Source organism: Pyrgilauda ruficollis, unplaced genomic scaffold, assembly GCF_017590135.1.
Source record: "Pyrgilauda ruficollis isolate IOZ18807 unplaced genomic scaffold, ASM1759013v1 scaffold501, whole genome shotgun sequence".
Taxonomy (NCBI): domain Eukaryota; kingdom Metazoa; phylum Chordata; class Aves; order Passeriformes; family Passeridae; genus Pyrgilauda; species Pyrgilauda ruficollis.
In genome coordinates this window covers 20,618-32,404 of record NW_024526612.1, presented here as the reverse complement: position 1 = coordinate 32,404, position 11,787 = coordinate 20,618, and the positions used below count along the sequence as shown (strand labels likewise).

The 11,787-nt window shown below is 43.5% G+C and overlaps 1 protein-coding gene across 3 annotated transcripts; it reads right to left on the bottom strand.

Moving 5' to 3' along the window:
• Positions 1-503: 503 nt before the first annotated feature.
• LOC121360464 (pancreatic alpha-amylase-like) lies at positions 504-11,421 on the bottom strand. Of its 3 annotated transcripts, none has more exons than XM_041480312.1 (11): positions 10,961-11,421; positions 8,837-9,052; positions 7,377-7,523; positions 6,900-7,097; positions 6,136-6,366; positions 5,103-5,236; positions 4,895-5,017; positions 4,684-4,783; positions 4,346-4,467; positions 2,894-3,019; positions 504-2,283 (listed from the first exon to the last, which is right to left on the bottom strand). In XM_041480312.1, exons 2-11 carry the CDS (start codon positions 9,002-9,004, stop codon positions 2,094-2,096), a joined length of 1,539 nt encoding a protein of 512 aa, XP_041336246.1. In that variant the 5' UTR covers positions 9,005-9,052; positions 10,961-11,421; the 3' UTR covers positions 504-2,093. The 3 variants fall into 3 exon arrangements, with proteins under 3 accessions (XP_041336246.1, XP_041336247.1, XP_041336248.1); XM_041480313.1 differs by having other exon boundaries at positions 10,830-10,967; XM_041480314.1 differs by lacking the exons at positions 4,346-4,467; positions 10,961-11,421 and adding an exon at positions 3,129-3,250 and having other exon boundaries at positions 8,837-9,035.
• Positions 11,422-11,787: the final 366 nt, after the last annotated feature.

Below are 11,787 nucleotides of genomic sequence, written 5' to 3'. Positions count from 1 at the left end.
AATGTAACAAGGACATTGCTGGTGAAAGAATGGTAACTGAGAAGATTGTGTTACTAAGGGAACAGGGGCAAAGGAGTCTGAGTGGAAAATTTTGGACAGAATTTAGAGTCCTATAAATACTGGTAAACTGATGCAACAAACAGCTTTGCTTGCATAGCATGGTCTGTGTCTCTCAATCCCTGCACCAAAACATAACACACAGACCCTCTGAAGGTAAAAGCAGTAGGAGCTGACTGAAAGATGACAGGAAATCTAATAGCATTAAGAGAATGAATGAGTTTGCCAGCATTCAGAGGTGTCTTGCCCTCAGAATTAGACTGAGTCCAGACGAGGGTATGAACAACTGTCATGGTTTTATACTGGCCCAACACCAGGCATCCATGAGAGTTGCTTGCTCACCCTCCCCTGACACATCTGGGCAGTGGAGAGGGAAACAATTAACAAAGGGCTCATGAGTGAGATAAGAACTGGAAGAAAACGTTTAAGGGCAAAATAGATTCAACTTAAGGTTGCAAAGTGAGTTTATTACACAGAATCAGAGGTGGATAATGAGAAGTAAAATAAGCCCTTAAAACACTTTCAATCCAGGCTCCCCTCCTTCCCACTGACAGCGCAGGGAGATAGGGCATGGGGGTTTTGGTCAGTTCATCACCAAGATTCTCTTCTGCTGCTCAGGGAGAGGAGTCCTCCCCCTGTGAGGTTACGGGGTTCCTCCCACACAAGACATTTCTCCATGAACCTCCCTGGCGTGGGTCTGCTCTCAAGAGCAGCAGCCAAACCTCACCTGCTGCAGCTGAGTCCCTCTCATGGGCACACAGCCCCCCAAAATTGCTGCAGCCTGGGTCTCTCTGCCCAGAGGGTGCAGTCCTCCAAAGACAGACTGCTCCACCCTGGAAGCAAGGGCCCCTCTCTTCACCGGGTCTTCCACTGGATCCCAACCTCCTGCAGGCATCCACTTGCTCTAGAATGGGCAGCTCCCCCACAGGCTGTGAGTGGATCTCTGCATCCCCCATGGATCCCCATGGGCTGCAGGGACACAGCTGCTTCACCATGGTCGTCACCATGAGGCCTGCAGAGGAATCTCGCCTCTGGCACCTGGAGCACCTCCTCTCCCTCCTTCAGCACTGACCTTGGTCTGTTCTCACCTCCTCCTCTTTTCTGACTAGATGAAAACCATGTGCCTTTGTTTTGATTTTCTTCTTAAATATGTCAGCACAGATGCATTACCAACCTCTCTCACTGGCCCAGTTTTGGCCAGCAGCATGACCATCTTCAGAGCCACCAGGGACTGGCTCTGCTGGAAATAGTGGAAGCTTCTGGCAGCTTATCACAGGAGCCACCTTTGTGGTACCCTGGCTACCAAAAACCAGGCCATGCAAAACCAACACGTCAGAGGCAAGGAACAAAACCCAATATCAGATGCAAACAATAGTGCAGATGAGTTTTAGCTGCCTGACATATACCTGAATTTGAAAGCTAGAGCTCTTTTCCAAGTCCTCTCTTGTATTTCCTACAATTTCCTCCTTCAAAAAAAAAAGACCTTTGACTTTTCTTCATGAAATGACTTCAGGTCTGCATTTGGAACTGACAAAAGATCAATGTCTTAGCAACAATCCTCCATGAATAAACTTGAGTAATACTAGCAATAAAATAATACTCTAAGATAATACGAAGACTAGAAAATCAACTTGAATTGTGCCATGTGCCAGCACACAGGGGTCTCCTCTTGGTTTTTGGATATCCTGCCAATTATAGCAATCCTGCTTGCCCTTAAAGAGAACTGCATTTCCACTTCTGCACACATCAGCACGATTTTAAATTTAATGTCAATCTTCTCCTTCCATTTTTTTATTCGAACCTCAATAAAGTACACTTACAAATGCACGCAGATATATAGCACCACCCCAGATCTGCATGGCACCACCAGTTCTCATCTCTGTACAACAGCTGCTCACTATTTCAATAGCATTACAGCTAACACACTTCGCTCTGTCTCGGTTCAGGCAGTCCTGAGAGTCAGGACATTCTGCACATCTGTTTGCTGTTAACAAAGATACAGAGGAGAAGGAACAGCACATGCACAACACATCTGGCTACAATTTAGCATCAACGTGAATGGCAATGAATGGGTCTTGGTCTTCATTCCCAATTAGGAAATTAGCCATGCCATCAGCAGCAACATGTACTTCAACTGCTGTACAGAAGTCACCTTCCTTTTGCCCAGAAATGATATCACAGTAAGTGCCAGCAGGCAGACCAGTTTGCAGAGATACATTCAAGGACCTGTGGAAAAGAACAAAGTGCAGTAAGCATTATGAGGACTCTAAAATGCTCTTCAAATCATACTGGAAACCTCAGATGTTAAGTAATTCTGGAATTACCCCCTAGCACTTTGCTGGACACTGCAGAATCTATTTAATCTCTACATGCTTCAAATTGCTCATCAGCACAACCTACAGCTACTTATTACAGCCCTGACGTACTCCCAGGGCTCGTTCTCTTATCACCTCATTCTCACGTAAACAACTCCAATACAGTTTTTAAAACTGTCACATTTAGAACATATTCCTGAGTTTACAAGTTCCCTCCCTCCTACAGATTTAGACTTTGCTGGTTGGCCAGGCCCAGTGACACAGTCAGCTTCAGAACTGGGAAACAGAAAGACCACACTACAAGGTCCAAACTGCCATGACTGAAGAGTACTTATGGCAGAGTGGAAAATGTTACGTTTAAATTGTCAGTAACTGGCAATAATAATCCATTAGAAAGATCTATTCAAGCTAGCAACACTTGAAGAGGTTTCATTACTAACTAGATTTCTGAAATATATATTTAACACATAATAATTTTCTTATAGTAAATTATTTATATGATTTATTTCCCTCTTACTCACCAGTCATCATTATTGAAGACGATGAAGCCTTTATTACCACGGCCAAAAGCCACTTGATTGCTGCCATTGTCCCACCAGTTGGAGAAAGGCTCACCATCCACCACGTTACGGAAGATAACCATGTTCCTGGAAACACAAGCAATGTCTGCCACGGCACCTGCAACACCTCTAAAGCCACATGGAGCAGGAAGCAAAAGCAACTGCTTTGAGTTCTTGTTTCTCCCCAGGGCCCTACCTGATCTGACGCCAGCGATGTTCACAAACCCAGTCGTTGCCACAGGTCGTGTCCGCATTGATTGTAACGGCCTTTGTGGAGCCATCTGCATTACTTGGGGGTCCATACCAGTCATTGACGTCCTGTCATTCAAAAGACAGGTTTAGATCTTCTGACTGAAAGTGCAGACAGCCCCTCTGGTGAACAAAGCTAGAGGGAGCATCAAAGTTTCACTGGCCTGGAATTTCCCAGCCTGGGACAGGGAAATCACTCGACAACCTGAAATGCACTGGACTACTTCTGTGGCCCTGCTCTCACCCTTAATCCCCATGGATGGATCTGCAGCATTATCAGCTCACCTTTCCATTTTGAAAATATCTTGGCCAGCGAAAACTTGACATCACACGTGTGAGCCCATATGGATGGGCAAGCATGAAGCCAACTGCCATTTTATAGAGCCTGTTTGGTGGACAAACAAGGAATGAGACATGGAAGGAGGAACCTGCCAGAGAATACACAGACAAACAAGCAAAAGCAAGAAGCATCACCCACACAAGAGCAATCCCTTACCTGGCATCCCAGAAGGTTAGAATAGAAGCTCCACCGGCCCCATGTCCTCTCTGGTTGTCGTGATTATCCACAAAGACCAGGGCTCTGTCAGAAGGCACAAAGCCCCAGCCTTCTCCCCAGTTCCTAAACAAAAACACAGACTTGAAGCTACCCTGTCAACTGGTGTATCCAGCGAATCCTGGATAAGTTGCAGCACCTTCATCCTTACTTTAAGTAGGCCATCTTTTCTCCGTCCCACTTGCGGAGCACTGTTCCCAGTTTGGCACCGTATTTGAATTCTGTCACTCGGCCATTTCCAAAGTACTCGCTGCCTTTGATGGGCTCTCCACCCAAGTCAATTACCTGGTACAGGAAAGACAACCTGCATCCCTTGTTGTCTTGCAGAGACTAACATTGCCATATACAGAACTTAACACAAGTTCTTTCTTTACATTGAGAAGAAAGTAATTATCTATTTGTACTGTTTAGAGCAACACAAATTCAGTATAAGACAAGAGGGACACCTGTAAAAACATGACTGACGAAAGGAAAGCTAAAGTTGATTGACAATCTGTTTGTGGAGGCATTTTTAAGAATCAAAATTACCTATGTCTGCAGGGCTCTAAAGCCACATGGAGCAGGAAGCAAAAGCAACTGCTTTGAGTTCTTGTTTCTCCCCAGGGCCCTACCTGATCTGACGCCAGCGATGTTCACAAACCCAGTCGTTGCCACAGGTCGTGTCCACGTTGATTGTAACGGCCTTTGTGGAGCCATCTGCATTACTTGGGGGTCCATACCAGTCATTGACGTCCTGTCATTCAAAAGACAGGTTTAGATCTTCTGACTGAAAGTGCAGACAGCCCCTCTGGTGAACAAAGCTAGAGGGAGCATCAAAGTTTCACTGGCCTGGAATTTCCCAGCCTGGGACAGGGAAATCACTCGACAACCTGAAATGCACTGGACTACTTCTGTGGCCCTGCTCTCACCCTTAATCCCCATGGATGGATCTGCAGCATTATCAGCTCACCTTTCCATTTTGAAAATATCTTGGCCAGCGAAAACTTGACATCACACGTGTGAGCCCATATGGATGGGCAAGCATGAAGCCAACTGCCATTTTATAGAGCCTGTTTGGTGGACAAACAAGGAATGAGACATGGGAGGAGGAACCTGCCAGAAAATACACAGACAAACAAGCAAAAGCAAGAAGCATCACCCACACAAGAGCAATCCCTTACCTGGCATCCCAGAAGGTTAGAATAGAAGCTCCACCGGCCCCATGTCCTCTCTGGTTGTCGTGATTATCCACAAAGACCAGGGCTCTGTCGGAAGGCACAAAGCCCCAGCCTTCTCCCCAGTTCCTAAACAAAAACACAGACTTGAAGCTACCCTGTCAACTGGTGTATCCAGCGAATCCTGGATAAGTTGCAGCACCTTCATCCTTACTTTAAGTAGGCCATCTTTTCTCCGTCCCACTTGCGGAGCACTGTTCCCAGTTTGGCACCGTATTTGAATTCTGTCACTCGGCCATTTCCAAAGTACTCGCTGCCTTTGATGGGCTCTCCACCCAAGTCAATTACCTGGTAGAGGAAAGATAGAGCATGTCTTTCTATTCAAAACCCAAACAAATAAGACACTGCTTTACACACTGCTTTATGCAAAGGGACAATACTGGAGCTAATTATGTTATTTGGCTTTCTTGCAAAATTGTATGTAAGGCTATTTTCTCCTTTTAGCTCAGCCCAGCTTGTGAACCTCTTTTCCTTCTCTATCCTGCATCTCCTTGCCCCCAGCCGATCACTTACCCATGATTAAGGCTTGGGCTGTACTTCCTTTATATTTTGTATGATCACCAATGCCTCTGCTTCCAGCAGTTGGGCTGCATCCTTTCACTATGGAGCTACAGAAAGTTTCTATTTGCCTAGACTTTGCAGGCAAGATGCTAATTTAATAAAATATGTGCAGCAAGTTTAGCTTCTGCTAACTGAAACCTACACTCATCTGCTTGTTCCAATTTGTTATTCAAACAAATTAAAACACAAATTTGGAATATCAAGTAAAAGCTGTTATGCCATTGGAAAATAAACTTTCAACTCATAATCAACATTTATGTCTTCTGTTGCAATTTATTATCCAGAATTTAAAATTCAGGAAATGAAATCTTTTTTAAACCAATAGAATTTTTACACTAACTTCAATGCAGTAAATTTCATCTCAATAAAATTTCAAAGTTAACTAATTACAGTAGGTCCAAAAGAAGTGGGGTATTTTGTACATCAATGACCATTTATGGACAGATTAGGTATTTGTAGATTATGGCTGAGGATGGAATTGAGGATGATTTCTGTAGATCTTCTTGGGCTCAGCCCATGCAAAGCATTGCCATGTATGACTGAGTCTGTACTGGGCCTGCAAGAAGTATGTTTGTCAAGTGAATAAAAATAAGTAAGTTTGTCAAATGAATAAAAATAAAGATTACCTCTTGGTAAATGAAAGGTTTAGTTCCTGCAGGAAACCATTGAGTATTTAGATCTTCCAGCTTGTCTAAGATGGCCTTGACATCGGCAGGCCACATGTGCTTGGCAGCATCGATGCGGAAGCCCGCGACGCCGAGGCCGATGAGCTGGTTCAGGTACGCGGCAATCCTGGAGCGCACGTGCTCCTTCTCCAGGGCCAGGTCCAGCAGGCTGACCAGGCGGCAGTCCCGCACCTGGGCAACAACTCTCAAATCAAACTCTTCTCACCTAACAAACTCCATGTAGCGTTCTACACACCTTTTGAATGTTCTTGGCCTATATTACATGCCAAATAAAACTTTCAGTAGCCTTTGTTCCCCATGCATTTCTTTTCTTTGCAAAGTCATCTACACAGAAGCTGCAATAAGATATTGAATTTACCCCCCCTCTCTTCTGAAACTGAGACTAAGGAAAACTTCCAAATTACAATAAAAGGCAAATACTAACTTCTACCTTTTTTAGCACACTAAATAGATTTTAGGAGCTTTAAACTGTCTTTATTAATTACATAAGCACATTTGTCTGAATCTGAAATTGAGCCATTGTCTCAAGTACAACTATCCCTTTAAGAAGTGGTGTTCCTGATAGCAACACTAACCTGTTATTAATTTGGATGGCTTTTCATGAGACTTAAAAATTCCTTTAAAAAAGTATCTCACTGTAAATGAGAGCAAAGAAATCACAGCACAGGAACAGATGTACATGAAAAACACAGCTGTAGGTTTACCTGAGATATATCATGATAATTCTCAATGTTTCCACTTCTAGATTTACATTTATGATCATTAAAGTCCCAGCCAGAATAGGGCACAGCTGGGAAATCTTCAGTCTTTGCATTGAAATAGCTTCCACAAGTAGCATGGTCACCAGCCCCAGCATTAGCTCCACACATATGGTTGATTACTGCGTCCACATAAATGTGCACCTAGAGAACAGTATCCACACAACAATTTGAAAAAGCTACTTCCCACAGCACCGCTAATTAATGTTCTCTCTCCCATACCTCCTGCCCTATCCCACCACTTCTGCTTGCTTGCTTCAGCCAGTATTTTATTCCATTGTTTTATTAGCTTACAGCAAGGGTGGTAAAACATGCAGCTCAGCAGACAGGCAGGTAACACTGCATCCATTTTTTTAAATGGTAGAATCACTATTTGGCTATATCCTTGCATTGTAAACACCAGAAGGTTTTAAAAGTACTTACTCCAACATTGTTGCACCGGGTCACCATGTCTCTAAATTCAGTTTCATTTCCAGATCTCGTGCACAGCTTGTAGCTGACAGGCTGGTATCTTTCCCACCACGGTTGCCGGGGGTCAGTAATGATAACATTTTCATTTGGAGGTGAAATCTGTCAATAAAACAAGGGCACTTGGTAACAGGATACTGAAAATGGTTGTTTGCCCAGTATTTTTAGAGAAATAGAATTTTTAGAGAACACTTAGATCCTCAGTATCCTCTGCTTACACTGTAGTAGGTTGGAAACAAAAGACTGATTTTCTTTGTGACTTCAAGTTTCAAAAATAAGCATCTGAAATTGAAGAACTAGGTCAGCAGAGGAAGGAAGTGACTGCATAACAACTGACATAACATCCTGCCTTTAAAACTGACCCAACTTCCCATTTTTGTAATGCTTTGGGTGAATGCATTCTTGACCTAATTCCTGTAAGTTTCCAGGTGAGTTCTACCTCTTCCTTTTACAGACTTTTCAGGATACTTTTTAGGCAACAAGCTTTTGCTGCTACCTCCAAGCAAGTCATCATCTGAAAAAAACTTCTGAGACCCTGCCACAGAATGGATTAAAATCATGAACAGGCATAGGCCACAGTCTGAGAAATCAGTTTAAAGTCCCTCTGGTCTGGACAGAAGGTTGCAAAGACAAGATGATTATTTGAAAATTATGGGAGAGTTCTCATTAGGCCAGCTTGGGCTACAAGAGACAGACAGCCTTCACACCTATTTTTCCTGAGCAATCTGACAGGCAAACGGAAATACTTTACTAAGTGGCAGCTCTCCTGCCATGCTACCCCACCCAAGTGCCAGTTCTGGTTCCACAGGAACACGTCTCTGTTGTTCAGACAGAACTGACTCACACCTTCACCAGAACCTGTGCTCAGTTCACTTCTACCTGCTCACACCAAGTTCCTGCAAAGAAGGGTCTCTTAGTGGCTTACTGTGACCCTGTGCTTCCTGCCAGTTTGGGTGAACACAGTCAGCAGCCTTTTGTACTTCATTATTTAACAGCTTCAGCACTTTTTTGTTCTCTTTGGAAGCGCTTTGTTCAGTCATAGTTTCGTTTTACATTTATCTAGCTCTTAAGAGCTTTCCTTGATTTAAATAATATCAAGCAGATAAACATAGGTTACTCTGAACAGCAGTAAAAAAAAAAAAAAAAAAAAAAAAAGATTTAGCAAGTGATATGCAATTCTAATTCATCTAAATGTAATAGCACAGATTGCAAAACATGCACTTTGGAGCAATGAAATAAATCCATGCTTACTCGAAGATAGCTGAAGAATATATTTGTCAGCATTTACTACTTCCATTACCAATTTCTATTTTTCTTGTTCAGTACCTGCCCTTTGACAAACTGAACATTTTCTGTGAAAAACAAATTATCATCTATGTAGCAATTTCACTACCTACTGATAGGAGCAGACATACCTGAACTCCTCCAAATCCATTAGGAGCTAAGTAGCGTTCACACTCCTCAGCAATATCCTGCCAGCGCCATTCAAAGAGATGCACAATGGAGGTTCTCTTTGGGACAGTGTTGGGGTTGTACTGCCCCCAACAAAGCCCTAAAACTAATAGCAGAAAATAGATCCCCATCCAGTGCTCTGTGATCAGCTGGGCTCTTCTAACTAACTGTCAATGTTCCTGCAAGAGGGTAAAGTACACATTAGAAAATACACATTTAAAGGTAAACACCCATCCCTGGCATCACATTTATTTACCTGTTATTTCGTATGAGAACTGGATCTTATCTAAACTGTATCAAATTCCCGTACTAACATTCACTTTGTTTTCATGCATTTAAAATTAAGATGTTGCCTAATGCAGGCTGCCTCCAGAATGCAAAAGCTGTGGTTTTATTACTGTAAAGCCAAAAACTACCCCAAAGGGCAAAGGAATACTTACACAGACTGAAATGGACATTTTGTTTCTCATTTTAATGTACATTATTTTACATTCCTATTTATCATTTATCATCATTCCAAATGGTGTTGCTACAACTTGAACATATTTAGACACGACCTTGCAGAGGCAGCACATTTCTTACCATGATTTGTTACGAAACCCCAGATATTTTGGAGGTTTAACATATGAGAGTCTGTCATTCATGATATGCATGACATCTCTCATTCAAACAACAGCCTGAAACCTGGAAGATCTCTCAGACACAGAAATCATTAATTATAGTGACTCAAACCCAGAAATGCTAAATGTCTGATCTCTGCACACCTGTAGGATTTGTGTGGAGATATTCTCCTTTTAAGAACATGGGCAACGGCATGCAGATGTTGGAAGTGCTGTGAAGCTCCATAACCAAAAAATCTCCTTCCGAGTGCCCAAGTATAGAGTTCTGCAAAAGGAGCTTTCCAGAGGCTTGAAGCTACATTTCCTTCTGATGAGCTAGGCTAGGAACTGCATTTCCCAACTCATATCCTATTTGCATTGACTTAGGGACAAACAAAGACAACCATCCTTCGATTAAAATTGCCTGTCTTTTTCCTCACCTAGAGATTGTTACATGTAACAAACCATAAACCAAACAACTATCAAGGTTTACATTACTGAGAACCTTATTCTGCACTCTTCATGTTTAGAAGTCGATTTAGAGAGTCTGAGATACAAAGAAATCCTACAAGAACTTCTGCAAACAAATGGCAGAAATAATAACAAAATACTGAATCTTGTTACTTTCCTGTAAGTATCTATTCTTTATAGAAAGTTATCTTACAGTAACAGAGCAAAGAGAGATTCCTGTCACACGGAAACCAAACACCTCAGTGAAGGTTTAAACATGAACACAATGGCCCTCAGGTTTGCTACACAAAGGAAACCAGTGCTTTTCCTAATTTAATACACACTTGGGAATGCACTGCTGAAAACTCCAACCTGCTGTGATACAGTTAGCCAGACATAAATTGATATGAAATTTTATGAGACTTGGACAAAACTGCCCTGACTTCTGCTTCAAGGAAAGGATAATCCGTATCTCTCAGGCAGTGGAGCACTCTTTGGAGCAAATTTAGGCACTAAATATAGTTTATAAAATGTAGAATCAGCCTTCCAGAGCCTACTGCTATCAGCTGTCACTGCTATTCACAAGAAGGCAGTTATTTAGAATTAAGCATTTGGTATATTTGGCTTTTCTGCTTGTGAACAAAATAGCTTTACTACAATTATTTACTTGTAGATCTTCAGTTAAGTGTACAGATTAAGTTTCAGCCACAAGCAGTTGTTCTTTGTGCTTCCATTTTCATGAAGGAATGCTTTTTGGCCCTGATAGGAAGAACATACATTAACAGAAAATGAGCTAAGAAAATTCCATCCTCTCTGATAAGAAAAGGCATTTATTAGATTGGCAAGTTTTACTTACAGCAGTAAATACACAAAGCAGTAAATGACACAAAGTATTAAGAATATATACCTTGACCCAACCAGCTCCAAGGCCTAGGCCTTAAACATTCTACGTAGATTTTATTTCTCTGAAACAGGTTGATGGCTGCCCTGCCTTCAACACAAGCAATAATAAGGGAATGGGGATGTTGAAATCCTCACCGCACTCTGAAGGCTCTAGCTTCAAAATGTTTTTGAAACTTGGAAAAACGCTAAGAGGCCACGTGAAAGAGAGCAACTTTGACTGCAATGCAGAGAACCGGGGAGCGGAGCGTCTCTGCAGAGCCCTGCCGCTGTCTTGGCAGCACGGGCACTCGGGTCACCGGGCCTTCTGCTGGGTCACGGCCGGAGCGGAGCCGCCAGCCGCCACCACACCTGCGACTGCGTTCAGATCCGCGGCCCGCCCGACGCTGAGCTGCGGGAGCTGCAGGTGCCAGAGGCTGTCACAGGGAAGCACAGCACTGGCCCTGTCCCTTCTGGCGGCTCCCCACAGAACCGTCTCAGCAGCCCCGTGTTTCCTGCGGGCGAAGCAAGCCCGCTGCGGCCGTCCCTCGGAGGCTGCCGGCAGGGCTCCCCGTGCGGGGCAGCCCGGCTCCGCCCTGCCCGCACCGCCCCTTCCGCCGGGCGCCACCGCCCGCGCACGGCGAGCCCGGCCCCGCCCCAGGGACACCGCGGACAGGGCACCGCGCTCTGAACATTCACTTTCCGCACCTCCTTATAAAGTATTTTTGTTCTGGACCACAGCACCACCTTGCTGTTATCCTACTTCGGCGCTTTGAAAATTCACTTGTGGGTCTTTGGTCCTGTACGTGTAGCTTAACATGGGTGTTAGGACATACTACTGTAGAACTATAGAAGCATTTAAGGTGAAATGCTCTATAGGATTGAAGGAACAATTACACAGCCCTCTAGGATTGAAGGAACAATTACACAGTCCCCATGGGAATGCAGCAAGTAAAATAAGAATAATTCCAGTAAAAGCACTTCAA

What these genes read in the sequence shown, in the direction of transcription:
- LOC121360464 (XM_041480312.1), bottom strand. Translation starts at nt 9,004, where the DNA reads ATGGGGATCTATTTTCTGCTATTAGTTTTAGGGCTTTGTTGGGGGCAG. An exon ending in AACCTTTCATTTACCAAGAG is followed by an intron (nt 5,237 to 6,135) that starts GTAATCTTTATT and finishes TTCCTCTACCAG; the next exon opens with GTAATTGACTTGGGTGGAGA. An exon ending in CTAACCTTCTGGGATGCCAG is followed by an intron (nt 4,784 to 4,894) that starts GTAAGGGATTGC and finishes TCCACCAAACAG; the next exon opens with GCTCTATAAAATGGCAGTTG.